The 25415-nt window shown below is 48.2% G+C and overlaps 1 protein-coding gene across 1 annotated transcript; it reads right to left on the reverse strand.

Moving 5' to 3' along the window:
• Positions 1-23672: 23672 nt before the first annotated feature.
• On the reverse strand, positions 23673-24771 carry LOC133819968 (uncharacterized). Its single transcript, XM_062253359.1, has 2 exons — positions 24370-24771; positions 23673-24260 (listed from the first exon to the last, which is right to left on the reverse strand). The coding sequence occupies exons 1-2, from the start codon at positions 24634-24636 to the stop codon at positions 23781-23783; spliced, it is 747 nt and encodes a 248-aa protein (XP_062109343.1). The 5' UTR covers positions 24637-24771; the 3' UTR covers positions 23673-23780.
• Positions 24772-25415: the final 644 nt, after the last annotated feature.

A 25415-nucleotide genomic window follows, 5' to 3' on the forward strand; every position in this document is an offset into this window, starting at 1 on the left:
CCACATTTCATCATAGGGGCATTTTGGTAATTTGTCTTGTTGAGGGCGTAATTATACATTTTGGTGCATGTTTGTGATTTATGGATGAGATCCCATTATTATGTGGATATGTTCGAGCTATTCGGCATGAGACGATCTTAGGATGAAAGTTAGTGGTTTTGTCATAATGGGGTCAATTATTGGGATATTGGATAATGAGAATGATTATTTGATGATATATTGGGAGTTAGTGAGATTAGGAGGAAATTATGGGAGTTTTGACTATTTTGCTATTGGGGATGTTTTTGGGACCTCGAGCATTAGGATTTACTTGAGATTACTTAAGCTTGAAGTAACCTGTCAGAAGGAAAACTACGTTCAAACACCTTTTCTCTTTCTCCCGTTATCCTTTTTGACTGTTTGTCGCATTTTCGAAGGAAACTTGAGTTTTAGGGCTCGGAATCAAGCGAGGATCAAGGCATAGTGATTCTAGGAAAGATTAGAAGCTTTTTAACCAAAGGATTTAGCGAGAAACAACTTAATCAAAGGTAATCCAAGCTTTAAGTTTTGAGTTTTTGAGTTTCTATGCTCTGATTTGGATTTTATGTGTTGATGAGTTTTTTATTTGTTTGAGCCTCAAGATTTGATGATTTTGGATCATTGGGATGTTTGGGAACTTTAATTTTTGGATTTGGAGATGTTTAAGTAGGTTTTAAGAAGGATTCAAAAGTGGAAAAATGAGGTTATGGATGAGTTTCCAGGTGGGGCTGCGACCATGATCTTGGGCGCTGCGACCCGAGCTTGGTGCATGTGAGTGGTGGTGCTGAAGGGCCTGGGGGCCACGGTGCTTGGGGAGGCGGGCTGCAGTGCTTGGGGCAGGTGCTTGAGGCTGGTGCCTCTATCATGGCTGGGGGCCGCGACGCTTCGGGAGGAGGGTCGCAGTGCTTGAGGGCATTTGTGGCCAAAGTAGTGTTTTGATCATGGGAACTCAAACCTTAGGCCTCGGGATTGTTCCTACTACCTGGTTTAGTAGGATTCGATGTCCCGGAGGCTAGGTCTTTGTTCAGGAACCTTTTATTACTCAATTTATTGATGGAACTCCATGCTTGGTTATGACTAGGTAATCGCTAAGGGATCAAAGGACTGATCGTTCTCAAGGGTCGTTCTTTTATTATTCAAGCTCGAATTAGAGGTAAGAAAACTGCACCCCATAAGTGACATGCGTGGTTATTCATGAGGCATGTTGAGTGTTTAAATGTGGACATTGATTGCCTATCAAATGCTTAGCAAATCTTGCTTACTTGTGAATGGCACTAACTTATTAGTCAGAATCGGCAATGGTGTTAGTAGTAACTATGAAGCTGTGACTTACTAGTCAAGTTCGGCAGTAGTACTTAGCACTGGTCGTATGGTATTGGCTTAAGAGTCAAGAATGGTTTTAGCATGTTTAACACAAGCCGATAAAGATTAGATCTAATAAACATCAACATTGAATGACTCCTCATGAGCATTAATGCCGGACCGACCCCAAGTTCGATGAAAACTAAAAGTGCTTGTCTAGTTCCATGACTAGTCACTCAGAGTCAGGGCCAGAAGGCCCAAGTGACCGCACCGTCACATGGCTAAGGGTACAGAACCCACACTAGTGACTCCATGGTCACTCATTTGATTTAAATTAGTGACGTGCTCATCAGTCACTCCTTTGGTTTAAGTTAGTGACTCCCTGGCCACTCATTTACTAAGGGTGTGGAACCCTCATTAGTGACTTACACATCTGTCACTCATCTGTTTAGGACTATAAGTCTTGGATGATTATCATGATCATCATTTGATAATATATACATGCAGTAATGAGTTTTCTTGCTGAGCCTTGGCTCACGGGTGCTATGTGGTGCAGGTAAAGGGAAAGAAAATCTCACCCAGCCATGAGTGGAGAGCTTAGGTGGCGATGTGTACATATGCGACCGCTTAACCACCACGGCCAAGGAGTTTCTCAGAGGAGCTGGGGGATTAACCTTATTTTTTCTGCTTAGCTCTGCGGGTTGTAATTTTTACACTGTAATGACCATTTTGGATTGTAAATAACTTGTAAATGTTTTTATGGGCCCATGAACAGTTTTATGTTTTAAATAAAATATATCCTTTCCTTTTTTATTAGTTTTTTCACTTTAACCTATTAATAACACCTAGATGCATGTTTATAACCAAAGAACTTGATTAGCGAGTTAAGCATGGTTCAAAGCTCACAGTAACGGTCTTGGAGTAACCAGGGCATTACATCAGTGATCCCGAATTTGATTTGGAGGGGACTCATCTAAGCAGTTCTTAGGAGAGTCCTCGTACCTTAACTAACCTTTTTGGGTTTTGGTGCTAACTCCTTGGTTGTTTGCTTCTTTTTCTTTTGTTCCTAGATCACCATACATGAGTCTCGGTGTTACTCTCCACCCAGAAGAGTACGTTCAGTCAGCCCCCTTTGTCCTGGAAGGACACAAACCCCCCAGTGGCAACACATGGGAGATGGACAGGGAGAAGAATGAATTCTGGAACTACCAGATGCTGAACGTTTTGGAGAGGCATTTGGGAGTGGAATCGACTTCTGGGCTCTTTTACAACCACCTGGCTAGGAAGGTGGAAAAGGCCCACACCAGCATGGGCGGATTTGGGGCCTGGAGCATAGGCTATATTAGTGCGGGGGCCACTCTCCCGCTCTACTACTTCACGCAGTTCTTGAAATTTGTGGGGATTGCGCCCTTCCAGCTCCTGCCCCAAGCTTACAAAATTCTTGTGGGATGGCGCATTTTCTGTGTGGCGAAGGAGATCCCGGATGAGTTCCTTTTAGATCGGAACACCACATTAGTGATGGACTTCCAGCACGTGGGTAAGTGGTCTTCCTCTTTAATCCTTTTCGTTCTTTTTGTTATCCACTTTCGACTTACGTTTCTGGATAACAGGACCTTATGCCCAGACTTCTCTCACTTAGTCGATCCTGGACCGGAAAAAGTATTATGCCACTTTGAGCGCGGAGGATCTGAATGTGGGAGATTACGTAAACACCGCAAATTTGCGAACGATCGGGATGTTGGCGGCCAATCAAACGATCACGGACCCTAGCCTCTGGGGGACTCAATGTGAGAGGGACCCCTCTTTGAGGGAGGAGTTGGCCCTCATTCACATTGAGGTTGTGGAGGCTGCGGCCCGAGCAGACGCGGCGAGGAAGAAGGAGCAGGCCCAACAGATGGAGAGGGCCGCCTCTGAGGAGCAGGAGGCCCTTTTTGACGAGGCCCAGCCGAACACGGGGGTTCCCGGGGCTAGTACATTGGGGCAAAGTAATTCGCCTTTGTTTTGACTTATGCTCCCCATTTTGGGTACTTAGTTAGGGATAGGCAAGTTTACCGAGGCCACTTGTTCAGGGCTGTCAGAGAAATGGGACCTTCACCTCCCATTATCTTAGACCCGGAGACCCTCATGTACTCGTTCGGGTTCCTCCAATATGGTAACTTCTTGGACCTGGACGATATGGGGGACCGAATCCATTCCTTTGATTTAGGAAAGTTGAGTCGAGCCCGACCTCTAGATAAGGGTTCGTCCCAGAGGACCTTAGACTAACTTTTAATTACTTCTTATCCTCACTTGTACATTTTGCTGACTTTCTTTTTGTTTGTCTTTTTCAAATGATTTTGACATGTCCAATCTCGTGGCCAAGATGAAACAGGCCATGGAGGCCCGGGCGTCAGCGAAGAAGGCCACCAAAGGTGTGCCAAAGAATAAAGTACTGGAGTTGGTCCTCAGGGACTCGAGGTCAGAGATGGATGCTGTTGAGGGAACTCCAGTCATGATCCCTCCCTCGATGGTTCGCATTGAAGCCGTCCCATCTCTGCCTATTCATCTTTCGGTCATTGACTTGGAGCAGGAGCCCCTGGCGAGTCAGGGATCAGAGAAAGGGGCTGTAGACTCGGTTGTTGATAGGTCTGTGAATCGAGCCAAGAAGGCTAAGACCAAGGACCTTTCCTTGGCTGAGGAGAACTCTTCCAGGGAAAGCCAGCTTGTCACCCAGGAACTCTCGGAGGCTCCCATGCTCCTCTTCAATCCGGCTCTCCCTGAGGAGGGGGACATGGTCCTCCGGGAGGAGAGATTGAGGATGATATCCCGGGCCTGGGAAGATGGTCGGGATAGAAGGGAGGAGGTCTACCGGGCCTTGACGATCCAGCGCAAGGTGGACTTTGCCAAGCGCCCGGCTGCTTTCAGTGCCCGTCAACCGATCGTGGAGCGGCTTGTTGTTGAGACAGGATTTTGCCCCAAACTGGGGCAGGACACAGGCCTGCTTGCCGCGGATCTGTTGGATCAGGTTAGGACTACCATGTCCAACCTTCAACTAAAACGGTATGCCACCTTGGCCAACCGGGACGCCTTGTTCATCTCCAAGGCTATTCGTCACCAGGCCACCGTTGTAAGTTATATGTCCCTATCTTCCTCTGCTTTTCATATTTTTAACCCGTATGTTTTTTAACTTTGATTTGTTCCAGGATTCCTTGCTAGCCCATCGGAAAGCCGATTTAGTGGCGGAGATGGAGATGAAGCTAAAGACGGGCCAGCTAGAGTTGGAGGGGGCTATGAACCAGCGAGAAGCCGCTAGGGAAGCCCTGACCAAGGAGGTCGCTCGGGCGGAGGCCCTGGCCAAGGAAGTTGATCAAGCCAAGATAGACTGTGAGGAGGCCATCCAGACTCAGTTCTAACTCAAAGAAACTCTGTCCAGGAAGGAAGCCGACCACAAAAAGTTGGTGGATAGCTTGGAGGCGGAACTTCTTCATGTTCGTGGCTCTGAGGCATCATCTAAGATCCTCCTGGAGGTAGCCGAGGCCCAGTCTCGCCAGGATCGAGAGAAGATCACCGCTCTTGAACCCTGGGTCCAGGCATTGGACGACCTACTTCAGCTGGAGGTGAAAAGTCATGAGGAGGCTCGCTGAGAGAAAGAGCAGGCGGATGCCTTGCTGGAGGCCACCTTTGATGAGGCAGTCTACATGGCCTGGCTCCAAGACAAGAACATGAATCTCCTAGTTTACCCTGATTCCGCCGCGAAGAGAGCTGAGTTTGAGGCTAAGGAGAAAGCTGACGCGAAGCTCATGGTCGCGGATGAAGCAGATGGACAAGCTCCGGAGGCATCAGAACAAGGCGAAGCCTAGGCCGGGGCCTTTAACTTGTTTTTCATGGCTTCTCTTTTTTGTAACATCTTTATGGACGTGGGTGCGTCCAAGAAAATTTATATATTCATATTTATTTTATTTCTTGCACAAGGTTTTCCTGTTTCCATTCGTTAAAATTTCACTAAGTGTTTTACCACCTTCCATGAATGAGTCGAATGTTCGGTCCTGGCTCCAACGGCTGGGACCATTGGGGAAAAGTTGTAGAAAACGTTTATCTCATCTAGGGACTCGTTTCCGGGTCTTTACGGCTTGAAGTGAATTATCCCAACAACCTGGACTGCTAGGGAATTAATAACTATTGTTTAATTTATTTGTCCTGATTCTGTTGTTCAGGTTCCAACAGCCGGGGCCATCAAAGATTAGTTGATTAGCTTATTTTGAACCTATGAGTCAGGTTCCAATGGCCCGGGCCATTTATAAGACTAATTTCAGATAACTTATACCTAGGACTCACGTTCCAATGGTTCTGGGCCATTATAGAGAAGACGTGGACATGTATTTGGTTATTTGGGACCACGTTCGATCAACCAATTTTTAGGTATTTTATATCCCCGGACCATGTATGTCCGAGTTGGGACTAGGCCTGAGCCTTACGTCCTATCGGGTTTGTACCCCCCAGACCATGTATGTTCGGGTTGGGACTAGGCCTAAGCCTTGCGTCCTATTGGGTTTGTACCCCCCGAACCATGTATGTCCAGGTTGGGACTAGGCCTGAGCCTTGCATCCTATTGGGTTTGTACCCCCCGAACCATGTATGTCTGGGTTGGGACTAGGCCTGAACCTTGCGTCCTTTTGTTGGGAGTTTGGTTTCTGCTACCCCCAGTCTGTACGGTCCGGATTAGGACTAAACTTTGCATTTTGCATCCTGTTTTGATTTTGTTCCTGGACTTGTTCGTACAGATGGTCACACCCCCTCAATTGAGTGAAGACTGTAGTCTTGGGTCACTTGTTTGTGAAGACGGACACGAACTTTCACTTCTTTATAATATTTCTATATGATGTTTTGTACACATCATTTTCATTAGCTAAAAAATCGCCCTGGGGCGTACATTGTTTAAGAGAAAAATTAAAAACAGAAACATGTCCTCTTGACTACTGATAGTACTTACGGAGGTGTTCTGCGTTCCAGGCCCTTGGGACCTCTGTTCCATCAAGTCGCCATAAGCGATACATTCCTGGACACACTTCATGTTGGATTTCATACGGTCCTTCTCAGTTTGGGCCAAGAACCCCCACTCCTGGATCTTGGGTTGCAGGGAAGACTCTTCTTAGGACCAGATCACCGGTTTCAAACCTTCGGCTCTTAACTTTAGAGTTAAAGTGCCTAGCGATCTTTCCTTGATACATCTTCAGCTGAACCTGGGATTCTTCCCGGATTTCTTCAATAAGGTCCAAATATTCTTGGAGTAAGGCGTGCTTCTGGGCGGGATCATACGTGTCCCCTCGATGAGATGGGACAGATGTTTCCACTGGTATGACTACTTCACATCCGTACACCATGGAGTAGGGAGTCTGCCTGGTAAATGTTCTTTTGGTGGTCCGGTATGCCCATAGTACACGGGGCAACTCTTTCGGCTACTTGCTTTTGCAGGCTTGAAGCTTTTTCTTTAATGTTCCCTTCAAAATCTTGTTCACGACCTCTGTTTGCTCGTTTTCTTGAGGACTTGCGACTGCGTAGAAGCTTTTGATGATGCCATGTCTTTCACAGAAGTCAGTGAAGTGGACGCTGTCAAATTGCTTCCCGTTGTCGAATACGATTTTTTAAGGGAGGCCATATCGGCACACAATGTTGTTGATGATGAAGTCCAAGGCCTTTTTGAGGTGATGGTGTTCATTAGTTCTGCCTCGACCCACTTTGTGTAATAATCGACGGACACGATGGCGTACTTCACACCACCTTTTCCGATCGGGAGTGACCCTACTAGGTCGATACCCCACACTGCGAAAGGCCAGGGACTAGTCCTCAGGGTTATTTCTGTTGGAGGGGCTCGCGAGATCTTCGCATACCTTTGGCATTGTTCGCACTTGCGGACGTAATCGACACAATCCTTCTTCATTGTTGGCCAGAAATATCCTTGCCTTAGGATTTTCTTGGACAAGCTGAGTCCGGCTGTGTGATCTCTGCAGAAACCTTCGTGCACCACGTGCATGATCGCACTCATTTCGATCATGGACACGCATCGGAGGTATGGCATGGATAATCCTCTGTGATAGAGTTTACCTTCCATCATGACGTATATGGGGGCCTGGTACTGAAGCTTCCTGGTCACTGCCCTGTCTGCTGGCAACCCCCCAGTTGTTAAGTAGGGGATGATAGGTCCCATCCAGGATGTGGAATAGTCTATGGCGTTGATCGTGGGGGCTTGAATACTTGGTGCGGGAAGATGGTTGATCAGGACAAGCCCACAGAGCTTCGTCTCAGCATCCATGGCCAGTTTTTCCAATGTGTTTGTGAACACGTTTCGTTCCCTAGGGATCTGGCAGATGGAGTATTTCTTGAAAGACTGAAGTAGTTCTTGGGCTCGCGTCACGTACACTGCCATCTTTTCCTCCTTCATTTTGTATTTCCCCGAGATTTTTCTAACAACTAATTAGGAGTCGCTATAGAATTCTAGACTAGCTGCCCCTACCTCCCGGACCAGACACAATCCGGCCAACATGGCCTCATGCTCGGCCTCGTTGTTCGACACATCAAACTAGAAACATAGGGAACTTTGCAACTGGTGTCCTTGTGGTGATACGAAGATGATCCCGGCCCCATTTTCGTTCGAGGCCCCATCTACGAAGACCTTCCATAAGGGTGCTGCGGGGTTGATGGGATCGGCATCTTCAGTGATCCTGTTGCACTCCACGATAAAGTCGGCTAGAGCCTGCCCCTTGATTGATATCCTGGGGACATATGCAATGTCAAATTGGCTTAGTTCCATGGCCCACTTCAGGATTCTCCCTGATGATTTGGGTTTTTGTAACACTTGCCGTAAGGGATGGTTGGTTAGCACTCTTATGGCATGGGCCTGAAAGTAAGGCATAAGATTCTGGGATGTCATTAGTAAGCAAAATGTCAATTTTTCGATTAGCGGGTATCTGGACTCCGCACCCAATAATCTTTTGCTTACATAATAGATCGCCAGCTGGGCCTTCCCTTCTTCATGTACAAGTGTGGCACTGATGGCGTGTTTGGACACGACCAAATAGAGGTACAATGACTCCCCATCCACTGGCTTTACCAAGATTGGCGCTCGGGCCAAATGTTCTTTCAGCCTTTCGAAAGCCTCTTCATATTCGGCCGACCATCCAAACTTTTGGCTTCTGCGGAGGATGTTGAAGAACGGGATGCATTTTTCCGTGGCCTTCGAGACAAAATGACTTAGGGCTGATATTTGCCCCGTCAAGCTCTGGACGTCTTTGTGCTTCCGTGGTGAAGGCATATCGATTAGTGCTTTGATCTTATCTGGGTTGGCCTCTATCCCCCGAAAGCTTACTATGAAGCCTAGGAACTTCTCGAATGCCACACCAAAGGTGTACTTCTTGGGGTTCAGCTTCATCCCATACTTTCGAATGATGACGAACGCTTCTGCCAGATCATCAGCGTGTCCTCCGGAGGTCTTGGACTTGACTAGCATGTCATCTATGTAGACCTCCATATTCCTTCCCAGCTGGGCTTGGAACATTCTGTTGACAAGCCTTTGATACATGGCTCCGACATTCTTAAGCCCAAAGGGCATGACAATGTAGCAGTATACTCCCTTGTCTGTCTGGAAGCTGGTGTGTTCCTGGTCTGCTACGTGCATTGAGATCTAGTTATAGGCGGAATAGGCGTCCATGAAGCTCAATATCTCATACCTGGATGTTGCATCTACCATTTGGTCGATCCAAGGTAGAGGGAAATAGTCTTTGGGACAAGCCTTATTGAGGTCCGTGACGTCGATGCAAGTTCTCCACATCTCGTTCAGCTTGGGTACCAACACTGGATTGGCCAGCCAGACAGGATATAAGGCTTCCTGAATGAAGTTGATCGAAGATAACTTCTCAACTTTTAACTTGAGGGCCTCTTCCCTAACCGCCCCAGAGGTCTCTATTTCTGCCGGACCGGAGTCGCGCCCTCGTCGATGTTCAGGGCATGGCAGATGATGTTACGGTCTATCCCGGTCATATCCGAGTGTGACCAGGCCAGGACGTCCTGGTTCTCTTTTACTCAGGTGATGACGGTAGCCCGAACCTCTGCATTCAGGTTCTTCCCGACTTGGATTACTTTGGTCGGGTCTGTGTCACTGATGCACACCTCTTCGATTTCTTCCATGGGCTCCAGTGCGCGGTCCGCCGCCATCCGCGGATCCAGTTCGTCTTCTTCCCGGACCATCCTTCGTGCCGGGGGAGGAGGCGGGACTGGATTGACATTTTCCTCCTCAAGAGGTTCTTTGTGGACCATATAAATTGTTTGGGCGGATACGTGGTAACACTTTCGAGCGCTTTTCTGGTCTCCCCGGACCGTTCCTACCCATCTGTTGTCGCAGGGGAACTTCACACAGAGGTGGTGGATGGAGGTGATGGCGCCGAAGTCGACCAGTGCGGGCAGACCAAAGATGACATTGTAGGCGGTGGGGCAGTCCACCACTATGAACGTGCATAATTTGAACGAGCCTTGGATCTCGTTCCAACATCACGGGCAACTGGATTTTCCCCATTGGGAGTATTGAATCTCCGCTGAACCCGTAAATCTGAGTAGGGCATGAGGCTAGATCTACCTTAGTCAAGCCAATCATGATGAAGGTTGGCTTGAACAATATACTGACAAAGCTTCTATCATCCACCAACACTCGGGGCACCATTTTGTTGGCGATTTGGGCATCGATGACCAGAGGGTCATGATGCGAGAAGTGGACGTTCTGAGCGTCTTCTTCCGTGAAGGAGATGGGTAAATTCATCAACTTCGGGCGTTGAGCGTGGGTTTGGACCAAGGTGCATACCTCTTGGTCATGGTCAAGCTTGCTGAGATACCGCTTTTGATCATTCCGAGATGGTCCTCCTAGGTGCGGCTTTTCCGAGATGGTGGCTACATGACCATATATTCGTGGGGAGGCAGTTCCGGAGTGGAAAGGCATCCCTGGTCTGGGTGCCTGCACAACTGGGGCCCCCTGAGGGGCCTGTCGCGTATCCTCCCTAGGGAGGTTGGTACTATCCAGACACACCTAGAATCGCGAGTTGTCCGGGAGCCGCTGGCAGTCCTGGAACACCCACGGGAATCCTGACCCACTGGTGGAGATGTCCCAGCTTGATCAAATTATCAATCTCATCTTTCAACTAATGACACTCTTCGGTCGAGTGACCCACATCTTTGTGATACGTACACCTTTTGCTGGTGTCCCTCGAGTTCTTTCCCCCTTTGAACCGTCCTCTCCGTGGCCAGGTATATGTTTTCCCTGGTATCCACTAAGTTGGTGTACTCTGAATATTGGGGCTCATAGCCCCTCTTACCCTTTTTAGAGGGCTCGAACCGGTTCTGGCCTTTCCCCGATCTCTTCCCCCGGGAGGGGTTTACGCTTGCCTCTGTCCCCCCCATTATGGATGGATGGGCCCCGCCGGGAGCAGCACTGTACTCGACTAGTGCCATCCCATATCCAGAAAATGGGGAGCACTGGGCTGGCGCGTATCTTGAGGAAGCAAGACCGTAAACTGTCAGGGCTGCGAAGGTCATTCTAGGAGTACCCCGTCGACCCTGGCACCATCGGGGGTGTTGGATAGTTAGGGGTTGGATATTTTATCCCATACCTGAGAAAATTTTGGGCACTTGGCTGGGGAGTCGGCTGCCATCCGAATGCCTGGATTTGGGCCTCCTCCCAGTTTATAAGCCTTGTGCCTCCTTATGAATTATTCAAGGGTGGCTGCCTTACTGCGCTGCATGTCGTCCTAAAGAGGGGACCCGACTCGGATCCTGGATTGTAGGGCCACCAGGCGTTGTCCATCATCCACCTTGGTTTTCAAGGCTTCTTCCGTGAAGCGCTAGATGTAGGCCCTTAAAGTCTCCGTGGGGAGCTACTTAATGTTGGCGAAGGCACTGATTTGCATGTCCATCCTCATGGCGGCAACGAATTGCTTACGAAACGCTGACTACAGTCCGGACAAGGATTGGACAGATCCCAGCTTGAGTCTCTTCCACCACTCTTCTACGTGTCCAGCTAGAGTGATCGAGAAACATAAGCATTTACCATTGTCACAAATGTGTGCCACAGTCATCAACCGATTGTAGCGGGACAAGAGGTCCCTAGGGTCTATGTTCCTAGTATAAGCGGGCAGATTCGACATTTTGAAACCCTTAGGGAGCACCACATCTAGGATGTGTTTGGCGCATGATTCCTTTTCCTCTTCCTCGGGATCAGAACCTCCTCCCTCTTGTTTACGGACTAGATGATCCGTGACTTTCTTTAATGTGGAAAGCTGTTCCATGAACTGCCTGGCCATTTTTTTGTCCAGGGGGACCCTTTCGTTCTTCCTGTCGTTGAGGTTATTCCTCAGATCTCCCCCTCAGGGGCAAATTTTCTCCTTGCGGACCTGCTCCTTTTGGGCATTTAGACCATCGCGCAGGTCTATCTGGGATATGTCATCCCCTGAACTAACAACTTCTGACTCATTAGCATGCTGGCGCCCTCAGTGATCTTTATTCATGGAGGCACTGGGGTGGAAACGCTGCTCCCATCCGGTCTGTCTAGGGACAGCCCGGGGCCTGGTACCTTGCGAGCGCATCCCTTGCCGATTGATCAGATGATCCTATCCTGGGATGGGACACATCTTCTCTTTCCTAAGGAGTGTTCCTGGGTCGGCCCTAGTTTTCGGGATGAGATGAGTTTTTCTCCGGGGGTTTGCTTTTCCCACAGGATCAGCCGCTTGGGCTTTCCCTTTTTCTTGAGCCGGGTTAGATGGGCCGACTCCGGGATCTTGTCCTAGAGGGGGGATCGGCTTCGTATTCTCGGGCACGCCGGTCCTAACTGGTGGGGCAGATGGGCGTGTTCCTGGAGGAGGAACAGCTGGAGGGTTGGCCGCCAATCCTTGGGCAGCAATGAAAGCCTGAAGGGCCAGGAGGGATTCTTGCATCTGGCGTGTGGCTTCTTTCTGTTTAGCTATCTTGGCCTCTTGATCCAGGACTTGTTGTATCAGTTTAATCAACTCTGGGTCCTCTTGGTCTGGGTCCATTTCTTCTTCAGGGATCGCAGGATCCTCAATTTCATGATCATGGTATCCCCCTTCATTTTCCTCATCTTCCTCATAGTAACCTTCCTCGTAATTTGCCCCGTCTTCATAGTTCTGGGACTTGTCTGGCTGGGGCATTTGATAGGGTCTGTCCTCAGGTTGGCCTTGAGGGGGAGGTTGATTAGGCAATGGCTCTCCATTGCCTTGTTCTTGGTGAGTAGGATCGAACGTAGTATGTCTCGTGTTCACCATTGTTGTAGATATTCGATATCTTCTTCTTTTCTAAAAAGCTTTCTTCAGCTCTCAATGAAAGCACCAAAATGTTTACCGAGTGTTTTTGGAAGCTAGAACTGTAAAAGATAAGAGAGCTTAAGAAGAAAGGATTATTGATAATCACACAAGGGATTTTACATGGTTGGGGCATTAAAGAGCCTTAGTCCACGAGTCTGTTGTATTAGAGCTTAAGGAGCTTTAGTAGTGGAGTTTTCTCTGAATTTGAGTAGAGTGTATGCTTACAAGTGAAAAAATTGAATCCCTTCCACAGTGCACAACTGTTCATATTTATAGGCAGTTGAGTGCTCTTGGTTTGGGCCGGACTAATCTGGGCCCAATAAGGGTATAAACACTATTTGCTCATTGATGGAGGCGTAATACAAAGGATTTTATTAAATAAAATACACAAATCAGGGCCCATTGGGCGGCTTGAGCATAACTATGTTGTAAGACTGACAACAGTACGCAGCTTCAGTCTGGTTCGCGTGGGCTTCTAAGGAGATCCAAGGGACAGGATCCGTTAGAGTAGTGGTGGTACAGTTCTAAAATAACGGCGTACAATCCGTATTTAACCTCTTTTGCAGGTTAGTTGTGGAGACAAAACTCTGTGTTTCTCGGGGTGATGTCAGTGTTGGAAACAGTTTGTCACGCCCAACCCGGTCACCTGGTCCAAGCTCATTTACCAAGACCCTGGTTTGTTTACTAGAGCCCAGGTTCATCCACTATCATCCCAATCCATTTTTAGACTTGGAGGAAACATCATCCTTATCGCACCCCGGACGACACCTTACAAGGGGTCTAGGAAGATGAAACGTGCCAGCTTCATGGCCCCGACTTACATTCCGGGACAATATTGGGCTTATAGATATTTGGGCCACCAGGACTCACTCCTTCCCCGTCTATTGGCCACGGTCCTGGCCTTAAGTCCCTTCAGGATGACCCATGGACTCAATGTATGGAGCCATGAGTGTGGGGAGGAAACGGGGTTAACATTGTGTATAAGCCTTAGAAGTTCCCCAAGTTTGAAGATTCAAGTTTCTCAATACAAAAGGTTGTTTCTCTCTAACCTTAATCTTGTATTTTATCATTCTAATATGTTTATGTTGTTAGTATTGATGATTAAATATTTCTAAGTTCATCTTATAATCATTTAATCACTTAATCCTTTATAATCAAGATTTGCATTCATACCATGAACATGGTTATTTGATTATCAAGATTCGCATTCATACTTTGAATTTGGATCTTGATTAACATCTAGGGTTTGGAATATTGCATTATTCCCATTATTCATTGTTGATTTAGAAAGTGTAAAGCCATAAATTCCCAACAATCAAAATCTCTAACTTCTAATTACTTTCTTTTTGTATTTTGCATAATCTACAATGAGGAAAATGTGTTCATCTTCTACAATCTTCAAAGCATTGCTTCAAGATTTAGTTTGTGTTGAACACACAACCATGGGAGATAAAAAAAAAAAAAACTCTATTTGGATATGCTCTGCATGAATACGGATAAGGATTCAAAGTCTTCATCAACAAAGGATGAGACAACTCAATGAGATTACATACTTAAGGAAATTGGTATCATCAAATTTCTTATTTCTAAATGGGTAGATTTCAAGAATTTGAAAGAAATGTGTTTGCTGCCATATTTTTGTGAGTTTGAGTTTATTGTTTATGTTAAGAGTAAAATAGTGAATGTTAAAGAACAATTCAAGGATCATTGTTATACTTGTTTTGTTTATAAAGTTATTGATCATCATGTGAGATATGGTAGTTGTAAAATTTACCATAATGAGATTAAGGTTAATACAATTAATGGTGAGATCTTTGTGACCTTAATTAAATTTGATGCACTCGATGAGGAATGTATGATAACCCTAAAGAGAATTGACATAGTTCATGCATGTAGTGATGAGACTTGTACGCCCTGATTTTCCCACAGGCTGATTAACGAGCTGAGATACGGCCTAATCATGACTACCATGTGGACATCCCCAAGACCGGAGCTGCCGTCATAAGGTCCTGCCTCCTTAGCTCGAGGTAACCTAGGGGTTCGCCAAGGTTACTTAAGGACTGAGTCTGGACTCTGAAGGCCACAGGTCGAGGGAAGCATCCAGCTCGTGGTGCGAGCTTGAGTTGGAGGCTGTGACCTTTTATAAAGTCAACCACGCAAGGTAAACGTGCATATATCAGACATCACGTGTCTGATATATCCCTGAATTCTCGGACACGCGGCAGGAACGTGCGTATTCAGACACCCATGACTGGGTTGGGCCGTGTGGCCCATTATCTCCTTACCTATTGATTTGACCACACTAATGTGTCAGGTTTAGGAATTAATCATGAATGTCACAGAGTTGACATGATAGGTAAGAAGGTCACGGGATGACCTTCTTACCAACTCCCAGGTGCCTTCTCCTATAAATATGGAGACCTTGGGAGTTAATAGAGGTTGGATTCTATATTGTAAGAAAGACCCTGTAATCAAATACCCAGTATATAGCAATAATACTGACTAGTGGAGTAGAAGGATTTTAACCTTTGAACCACTTAAAAAACGTATTTTGAGTCACCATTTCATTTCTAAGGTCATTTATCTATTTCGGTTCAACCTAAGCACTAATCCATTTCTCTTCTTTTCTTAATTACCTGTTGGCGAAGAACCGCGTCAACAGTTTGGTACTTTCATTGAGAGCAAGTTCGATTGGTGTTGTCGCAAACATCCAACTATGGTGACTCCTCGATCCAGACACGGTAACGAGACGGAACAGCATGATGGGCAGGAGGCTCATCATATTGCCATCCCTAGTGAACAAATTCCTGAAGTCCAACAGCGGCCAGGAAAACAGCCGGCGGGCCAAGATGACACTGGAAGTTCGGCACCCCGGCCACCTAATCCGAACCCATGTTATTAAACTGCGGTGGAGATGGAGAATGCTCAGCTGAGGAGCCAGCTAGCAATAGCTAATCAGCAGATCAAGGATGTGCTGACCCGATTACCCCCTCTCACAACCGACGTTAACGTCGGAGAGAGGCAAGGCAAGGCTCCTAAGTCTCGCTGGGGTTACCGGTCCAGGCGTAGTCGCTCGAACAGACTTCCGACAGCCAACTCCACTCCCTCGTCGCACCATCGAGAGGCAAACTTCAGAGAAATGCCTAGAGCCGAACAACAGCAGTACAGCCGTTCGGTCAGAACTTCAACTCCTAGCTCCCAACCAGCCTCGAGCGTGCCCAGGAGAGCTCGAGGAAATTCCAGAAGGAGGTCCGGGGAGGGCTCGCAGCGTCAGCCCGTCCCCAACAGCCATCCTGCGCCTCGTCCAGACCGCCAGGCACGGGACCCGCAGGTTGGCAGGGCCGAAAGGCCCCCACCTAATTTGATCCGTTCTGATGGAACTAGGATCGCCTCTCCGGTCAGGCATCCTCCGTCTCCAATCAGATATCCATCTCCTCCTCGGCCCGTCCGAGATATTCCATCCTATGGGAGTGGCAGGAGAAACCCGCCATCAGCCGGACCTTCCCGATGTAGCAGGGCGCCAAGGGAAAGCCCAGATCCTCACCACCAAAGGTGAGCTCCAAGCCTCTCTAGCAGGAGCAACTAGACCGGCTATCGCCGGAGTGAACTTTCTGGCGGAGACCTGCATTAGCGTTTGAGCTCGGCACAAAGTCCATAAGCCACCCAGGGGGGTGACCTGTGAGATCGCCTTAACTCTCTTAGAGGGGAGCCAGCAGGAGGAGACAGCCATGCTCGCTCAGGGGGAGCCGTGTCCAAAGTACGTTACGGTGGGAATGCCCCAAATAACCTATCTCAAGATAGGAGGGGAAATAGCCCACCAAATATGTACAATGGGTCCGGAGCTGTTGAACAGCCCCGGAATAACCAAGGAAATCAGGACCAAACCCTCGAGCGCCTGGCCCAGATGGAGGAGCTGATGAGGAAGCTCCTATCGGAGAAAGAAAAAATGAATATGATTCAGGGGACGAGATGGAGCTCTTCACCCCCAGCATAGCAGCAATGGCTTACCCGCCTGGTTTCCGTATGCCGCACCTGTCTAAATTCAATGGAGACGGAGATCCGCCGGACCATCTGGGGATGTTCAACACCCTGATGATGGCCCACAACATTGGCCCTGAGCTGAGGTGTTTAATATTTCCTTCCACACTGACTGGACCAGCCAGGCAGTGGTTCAAGCAAGGCAAAAGACAGTCAATCAGCTCCTGGAAAACTTTCTCAGCTGACTTCAAAAGGGCATTCCGAGCCTCCCAGGCTGCCCGCGTCCAGGCCGACTCTCTGGCTAACGTGAGGAAGCAGCCCGGTGAAACTCTGAAGGCCTACCTGAGCAGATTTGCGAACGTCGCTCCTCGGGCCAGAGACACGGATGACAGCTCCAAGCTCATGGCCATGAGAATTGGAATCCTCGTCAGAGGGGAACTCTGGAAAGATATACAAAGAAAGGGTGTTAGCTCGGTTAACGAATTCTTCAACAGGGCCCAGGACTGGATCAACTTGGAGGAAGTCGAAGCCTCAGCTGTAGGAACCAACCAGGTCCCTGATCAGCCCGTTGGAGTAGGGACGGAGGTCGTGGCAGTGACCCAAAACGTCACACAGATTAACCAGCTCGGCGGAGGCAAAAGAAAGGGGAATGGTGAAAACAGCCAGCACGGCCCAAAGAAAAATAAGTCCGTAGACAAGTTCAAGCCCGTCTACACGACTTATACAGAGCTCACCCAGTCTAGGGAGAATATTTTCCTGGCTAACTCTACTCGCCTCCCCTGGAAGAGGCCGGAGCCTTTGAAGCACCAAAAGGGGAAGAGAGATACCTCCAAGTTTTGCCGTTTTCACAACGATGTTGGCCACAATACCGATGATTGTAGGCATTTAAAAGATGAGATCGAGACTCTCATCCGAGCCAGCCCCTTGGCTCAGTACGCACGGAACAGGGTCCCAGCAAGTCGACCTGCTCCAGAAGTCCCGGCCAGTCAGCCCGGGTCTCGGGTAGATTAAGACGTCCCTCCTCCCGTGATAGGAGGGGAGATATCCACTGTTATACCCAAAAAATAGGAAGGTGCATTCTAGGAGAGTTAAGGGGAATGGTCCTAGGAGACCCCAAGGAGGATGTGGTCCTAGGAGACCCCAATAGAGTGAGTAGGAGGCAAGCCTCCCAAGGTTTTCTAAGTGTTGGCTCGAACGTGTCCAAGGTAAATAGCTAAGGAGGAGGAGTCTCATGCAAGAGAATGGAGACTTAGATTTTGATAAGGAGAGCCTATACAATGTTCGATCGGACATGTTTGAGAGGTGCCAAGGAGGTTGCCTCAATGTTGTCCAAGGTGAGGTTGCCTCAATGTTGTCCAAGGTGAGGTTGCCTCGGACCACCTTGGTCCAAGGAGAAGCCAAGGAGATTGGTTCAAGGAGGAACATGGCATGCTAGAGGAGAGTGCATGTTAGAGGAGAGAAGTGCATCTCCTACCACCATGCACGTTCAACCCACCAAAAACATGTCCTACCACCATGCATGTTCAACCAGCACTTGCATGGGTAGTGAGTAGGAGGTGGACCAACTAGCTAGAGGAGACTAAGTCAGACACAACTTCAACAACATATGCGGGAATCTCTCATTCTTCACACAAATGGGGAGTTTGTTACATTTCGAATTTTGAATGTTTATTTGTAATATAAATGTAATAAATATAATAAAATATCCCGATCATAAGGGGATATCAGTTGAGGATCCCAGGCCTATAAATAGAGAGCTTATGGGATGAGAGAAGGGTTTCTTCTGCTTCTTCTTTCTAGAGAGAGAAAATTGGGTCTGTCTATTCTAGAGAGAGAAAGTGCTGAAATTAGAGAGAATTCTTGTATTTTCACAATCTGTACTGAAGAAATTCAGTTGGCTTAGTCCATCTGATCTTGAGTATAGATCTATAAATCACAAAATCTAAGTGGATTAGGCTATTACCGACAATCGGGGCTGAACCACTATAAAAATCTCTTGTGTGTTCTTTATTTTCTTTATTATACCGTCTGTGTCGTTTACATTCTCTTGAAGGCTTATCGTAATTGACGTTCTCACGTCGTTGGCTAAAAACGCAGTCAACATCCACCATCTCTGGAGGTCCGCATATGGCTGGCACGAGCAGGGGTGCCCAGAAGAGGTACGTGAACGAACTCAAGGCGCATAATGGAGTAGAGTTCTTCCCGGAGCAACGCTTGCCAAAGCAACAGCGATTGGAGAAGAAACCGGTCATTTTTACGGAGGAAGATGTGGGCCATGTCCAGTTCCCTCACAATGACCCTCTGGTTGTAGCAGTTCAGCTCGCTAATCGGAGGGTTAGGAGGGTGCTGATCGACAATGGGAGCTCGGTGAACCTCCTATTCCGGTCCACATTAGAGAAGATGGGTTTGACTGTCGCCGAGTTGAAGGCGACCTCCATGATGTTGTATGGTTTTTCGGGAGAAGGATCGGCGGCCATAGGGACGATCGAGCTGGTGATCACCCTAGGAGAAGGACCTCGGACAGTCTCCAAACTCCTCGAGTTCATGGTCATCGACTGCTCCGCTGCACACAACGCAATTTTGGGACGACCTACGCCCATAGCTTTTGAGGCCGTCACCTCCATCTGCCACCTCGCGATGAAATTCCCTACTTCCATGGGAATATGCACTATCCATGGCGATCAGCTCGCTGTCAGGGAGTGCTACAGCATTTCCATGAAGGGAAAATTTAAACTCGGGCAGCTGGCAATGGCCATCCAAGGTGGTGAAGAGGAATCTTAGGAACTCTTAGCTGATCCTGAGATTGAAAAACCTCAAAGCGCCGAAGGGGAAAATATCGTCTTAAGTGAGGATATCGACCCCCGAATAGGCGAGGACAGATCCGAGATCCAGGCTATTGAGGAGCTCGAAGAAGTAAGCATCGATATGCAGAACCCGTCACGGATGGTCAAGCTCGAAAAAAACCTCTGTAGCGAGAGGAAAGCGGAGCTGATCAGATTTCTGCGGGATAACCTGGATGTGTTTGCGTGGTCACACGAGGACATGGTGGGAATCAGCCCAAGTGTCATCATGCACACACTTCATCTAGATAAAAGTGTTCCTGCAAAGTCCCAGAAGCAGAGACGCCTAGGAACAACCCGGGCTGAAGCCTTAGAGGAAGAAGTAGCCTGGCTCAAGAAATGCGGCTTTATCCGTGAAGCCAAGTTTCCGATTTGGGTCGCCAACCCCGTGCTGGTCCCAAAACCTTACGGGAAATGGCAGACCAACATCGACTTCTCTGACCTGAATAAAGCCTGCCCCAAGGATTGTTTTCCATTGCCAAGGATAGACCAGCTGGTGGATGCCATGGCGGGGCACGAGCTCATGTCCTTTATGGACGCGTACTCAGGCTACAATCAGATCGCCATGAATCCGGCGGACCAGGAGCACACCAGCTTCATGACCCCGACTAACGTTTATTGTTACAAGGTCATGCCCTTCGGGCTGAAGAACGCCGGTGCTATGTATCAAAGGTTAGTAAACAGAATGTTCGCAGACCAGATCGGAAAAACACATGGAAGTGTACGTTGATGACATGCTAGTCAAGTCAAAGACTGCCGATAACCATGTTTCCGACCTGAAAGAATGCTTCAGGATACTACGAGAGTATGGCATGAGGCTTAATCCACAGAAGTGCACTTTTGGAGTCGCGTCGGGAAAATTCCTGGGTTTCATCGTCAATACCCGAGGAATCGAGGCAAACCCCGACAAGATCAGATCATTGCTCGAGCTTCCCTCACCCAGGTCGTGCAAAGATGTCCAGGGCCTGACAGGAAGGGTGGCAGCCCTCAATTGATTTATTTCGAAGTCCACCGATAAATGCTTGCCATTCTACAACCTGCTCCGAGGAAATAAGAAGTTCGAATGGACAGAAGAGTGCGAAAGCGCTTTCCTCGATCTGAAGGCACATTTGGCCGAGCCACCCGTACTATCCAAACCAAAAGTAGGAGAGCCTCTTTTTCTTTATCTAGCTGTCACAGAGGATGCAGCTAGTGCCGTATTAGTCCGGGAAGAAGACTGGATTCAGAAGCCAGTATATTACATCAGCAAGAGACTTCTCGGAGCTGAATCTCGGTACCCGTTGATGGAGAAATTGGCGTTCTGCCTTATCACGGCCTCGTGAAAGCTCAGGCCATACTTCCAGTCCCACTCAATACACGTCATGACCGATCAGCCTTTAAGGCAGGTTTTGCAAAAACCTGAAGCATCGGGACGCTTATTAAAGTGGGCAATTGCACTCAGTCAGTTCGAAAATTTTGTACACTCCGCGAACTGCTATAAAAATTCAAGCCCTGGCCAATTTTGTAGCAGAGTGCACAGGATTCCAGGAGGATCCTTCAGAAGACTCACCCCAGGTCACCTCGTCCCAGGCGTCGTGGAGGATCTTCGTGGATGGTTCATCCTACGAGAATGGCTCCGGAGTGGGAATCATTTTGATATCCCTTGAGGGACATAGATTCCACTCGGCGCTGAGATTCAGATTCAAGGCCTCCAACAACGAGGCCGAGTATGAAGCTTTGTTGGCCGGACTGAGGATAGCTCAGGAGTTGAAGGCGAACTCCTTCCAGTGCTTCAGTGATTCCCAGCTCGTGGTAAACCAGGTTCTGGGTGAATATCAAGCACGGGGGCCCAAGATGGCTGCCTATCTAGCAAAGGTAAAGGTTGAGCTGTCCGTGTTCAGGCGAGGCTCGATCGAGCAGATACCTCGAGAGCATAACTCCAACGCAGACGCTCTTGCCAAGCTCGCCACCTCCGGGGAAACGGAGACCTTGGGGTTAGTGCCAATAGAATTCTTGGAAAAACCAAGTATAGATGAAGTCAGGACGGAGGTCGAGATGATCGACGTCAGGCCGACCTGGATGACCCCCATCCTTGAGTATCTCACCGAGGGAAAGCTACCTGAAGGACGTAATGATGCACGGCGAGTGCTATATCAAGCTTCCAGGTATATGATAGTAGACGGGGTGCTATACCGACGTGGGCACTCCCTACCTCTCCTACGATGTGTTCTTCCAGGAAAAGCACAGGCCATCCTGCAGGAGGTGCATGAGGGTTTTTACGGAGATCACACTGGGGGGCAAAGCTTGGCCTTAAAGGTCCTCAGGCAAGGTTATTACTGGCCAACTCTGTCCAAAGACTCAATCACATACGTGAAGAAGTGCGACAAGTGCCAGCGATTCGCCACAGTTGCCCGAGCTCCCCTAGCCGAGCTGAAGATGATCTCTTCCCCATGGCCGTTTACAGTTTGGGGGATCGACTTGGTTGGCGCCCTCCCTACTGGAAAAGGCGGGGTCCATTACGCCGTGGTGGCCATCGACTACTTTACGAAGTGGGCTGAGGCAGAACCTTTGGCAACGATAACTTCCAAAAAAGTCCTTGACTTCGTGGTTAAGAACATTATATGCTGATTCGGGCTGCCCAAGAAGATTGTTTCCGACAATGGGACTCAGTTCGACAGCGACCTGTTCACCGAGTTTTGTGAGAGGTACGAAATTGTGAAAAGTTTCTCCTCCGTGGCCTATCCTCAGGCGAACGGCCAGGTCGAGGCTGTCAACAAGACTCTCAAGGCGAGCCTCAAGAAGAGACTAGACGAGGCGAAGGGAGTTTGGCCAGAACAGCTCCCTCAGGTTCTCTGGGCATACTGGACCTCGCATCGGACTCCTACGGGTCATACTCCTTTTTGCTTGACCTTTGGGAGTGAGGCAGTCCTCCCCGTGGAAATTAAGGTACTTTCGCATAGGGTCCAGTCATACGACCAGGATCGCAACCATGAGCTTCTTTGCACCTCTTTAGACTTGATTGATGAAAGACGAGAAGATTCGCAGCTCCAGCTCGCACATTATCAGCAGAAGATCACTCGCTATTTCCACTCAAAATTCAAAAATCGTGCCTTTAACGTTGGCGACCTTGTCCTCAGGAGAGTTTTCTTGGCCAGTAAGGATCCCAAAGATGGAGTCTTGGAACCGAACTGGGAAGGGCCATATCAAGTCATCGAGGTCATTAGAGAAGGAACTTATAAATTAGCTCGGCTAGATGGAGGGGCAGTCCCACGAACTTGGAACGCCATCCATTTGAAGAGATATTATCAATGATTCACTTGTAAGGCCTGAAAGGCCATTTTTTATGTATTAAGCAATGAGAATTAACTTTTTGTCTATGTTTGTACATGTTTTCAAGTGTAATCTAAAGTAACCACGAAAGACCCTTTCCCAGTTACTTGGGGGGCATATGGTACCTGGATATAACCAGGTCGCCTTAATGACTTAGAAGTTGATTCATATCAATTGATCGTTGTTTTTCTTAAAAAAAACGCGAGATATTGATAAGGATTAACGCGAACTAAGTCCTATCCTGGATATAACCAGGTCAAAAAACTTAGAAGTTGATTTAAATCTATTGATCGTTGTTCTTCCTAAAGAGCACGAGATATTGATAAAAATTAACACGAGCTAAGTTTTCAAATTAAGTTCCTGGATATAACCAGGTCAAAAAACTTAGAAGTTAATTTAAATCTATTGATCGTTGTTCTTCCTAAAGAGCACGAGATATTGATAAAAATTAACACGAACTAAGTTTTCAAATTAAGTTCCTGGATATAACCAGGTCAAAAAACTTAGAAGTTGATTTAAATCTATTGATCGTTGTTCTTCCTAAAAGAGCACGAGATATTGATAAAAGTTAACACGAACTAAGTTTTCAAATTAAGTTCCTGGATATAACCAGGTCAAAAAACTTAGAAGTTGATTTAAATCTATTGATCGTTGTTCTTCCTAAAGAGCACGAGATATTGATAAAAGTTAACACGAACTAAGTTTTCAAATTAAGTTCCTGGATATGACCAGGTCAAAAAACTTAGAAGTTGATTTAAATCTGTTGATCGTTGTTCTTCCTAAAGAGCACGGGATATTGATAAAAATTAACACGAACTAAGTTTTCAAATTAAGTTCCTGGATATAACCAGGTCAAAAAACTTAGAAGTTGAGGCAAAAGGGAGTTAATCAATTCAAAGGTAAAAATTAATTGTCTCGAGGTGGGAACACCTCATGCGAAAGTTACAACAAAAAAAAAATAATAAGAATGAAAGAGTGAGGGCAGAATGGAAAGGCCCTAGGTTCCACCAGTTGGCCCCTTGGAGGTCACAGTCTCGCCCTGCTCAGCTGCGCCGGAGACTTCCCCGGCCTCGGAAGGTGCTTCTTTCTCGAGGCAAGCTTTGAACTTCTCCAGCAAGGGCTCCCAGACGTCCACTGCCAAGAAGGAGAAGTCGGCGTCCTGATTATAGGCCCAGCAATGGTAGAACATGCCCTCCATGGCGGTGCCTAAAGTTGCCTGCTCGGCCTCCAGGGCGGCCTTGGCTGCGACCTTCGCAGTGACTAGGTCGGCCCGCGAGGCGGCGAGGGCGACTTTGGTGGTCTCGAGCTCTTGAAGCTTGGGATGGGCCTCTTTCAGCTCGGCCTGCGTGGCCGCCAGGGCGTCCTTAGCCGCCTGCAAGGAGGTCTGGTGGTTGGCTACAACCTCCTGGTGCTCGCTCCTCATCTCCTCGAGCTGAGCCTTGGTCCTGGCTATGCTCCGGTGAAGGGCAACGACGCTCTGCGAAAACGGAGAGGCACATGCCTTAGAAAAAAAAAAAGAAGAGAGAAAGGAAAAACAGGGCAAGGTGTAATAATCAAAAACCATAAAAAGGTTGAGGTTAGCTTACCGTTAGGGCCATGCCCAGTGAAGACTCCAGCACGCCCACCGGGCTCCTGGTTTCGATGGCCCTGAGCTTCTTCTCGTTGAACTTGTAGATGTGGCTGACGGCGTAGTTCGCCGACTCATACACCGTCCCCCGAAAGGCCTCTGGAATCTTCTCCAGGTCCTGGGGGTCAACCGGGATGCGCACCTCGGAGGTTGAAATTGTCGAAGTCCCGAGCTCCGCCTCTGTGTCTAGGACGAGGGCCGGAGCTCGCAGAGGGGGTGGGGGCATGCTGCTCCCCCTGCAGCAGGAGGAACAGTTCCCACGACCTGAGCGGCGGGGGGCTGCTCTTTCTCCTTTGCAGGAGACTTTGTCGGGGTCCCGGTGGTTTTCTTGAAAGTCCGGGGCTTCTTCATTTTGGGCCCAGAGGCCACGGCTGAGGGATTCCCCACGGCGAACGCAGCTCGTAGACTCCCTCCGGGCTGAGGCATCTCTTCTGTCAAAACAAAGATATGGTTAGTACACAAGTTAGCAGCCATTCAAAAACAAAAACAAAGGGGGAAAAGGAGAAATTCAAGTATATATATATACTAAAAGGGATCCTACCCCCCGAGCTAGAAGAAGAACCTATGGTTACGACCATCGGCCCCGGAGCTCCTGCGGGAGAATCTAAGTCGATTATTTCCCGACCTGGCGCAAGTTCTGGATCCGACTCTGGTTCCGGGCTAGATTCTTCTACATATTGCCTAAGTCCTGGAGCTACGGAACCCCTCCGGAGTGATGGCCATGACCGAAGGTTGGTCCCATACTCCTCGAATAAGATCGACCTAAAGGCTAGGGTGTTATCTACGACTACGGTACCCCTAGGGTGGCTATCTTGGTAATCCAGCACGAGCTGGTCGACACAGTGAAGCAGGGTTGTATCCAGGTCCGGATCACTTCGGTGACGTTGGACGATCTGTCTGGGATTGAACCTAGCTAGCCGGGGGTCGGCAATGGCCCTATCTAAATTCCTAAACATATAAAGGTTACCTTGGCCAGAAGGACCCGCGGCTGCTCCGGACCGGATC

Source organism: Humulus lupulus, chromosome 1, assembly GCF_963169125.1.
Source record: "Humulus lupulus chromosome 1, drHumLupu1.1, whole genome shotgun sequence".
NCBI lineage: Eukaryota > Viridiplantae > Streptophyta > Magnoliopsida > Rosales > Cannabaceae > Humulus > Humulus lupulus.

Bases quoted from the DNA above. Each gene is read 5' to 3' on its own strand.
- LOC133819968 (XM_062253359.1), bottom strand. From the start codon at position 24,636: ATGCCCCCACCCCCTCTGCGAGCTCCGGCCCTCGTCCTAGACACAGAG. The intron at 24,261-24,369 runs GTAAGCTAACCT...CCGTTTTCGCAG, and splicing joins CACTGGGCATGGCCCTAACG to AGCGTCGTTGCCCTTCACCG.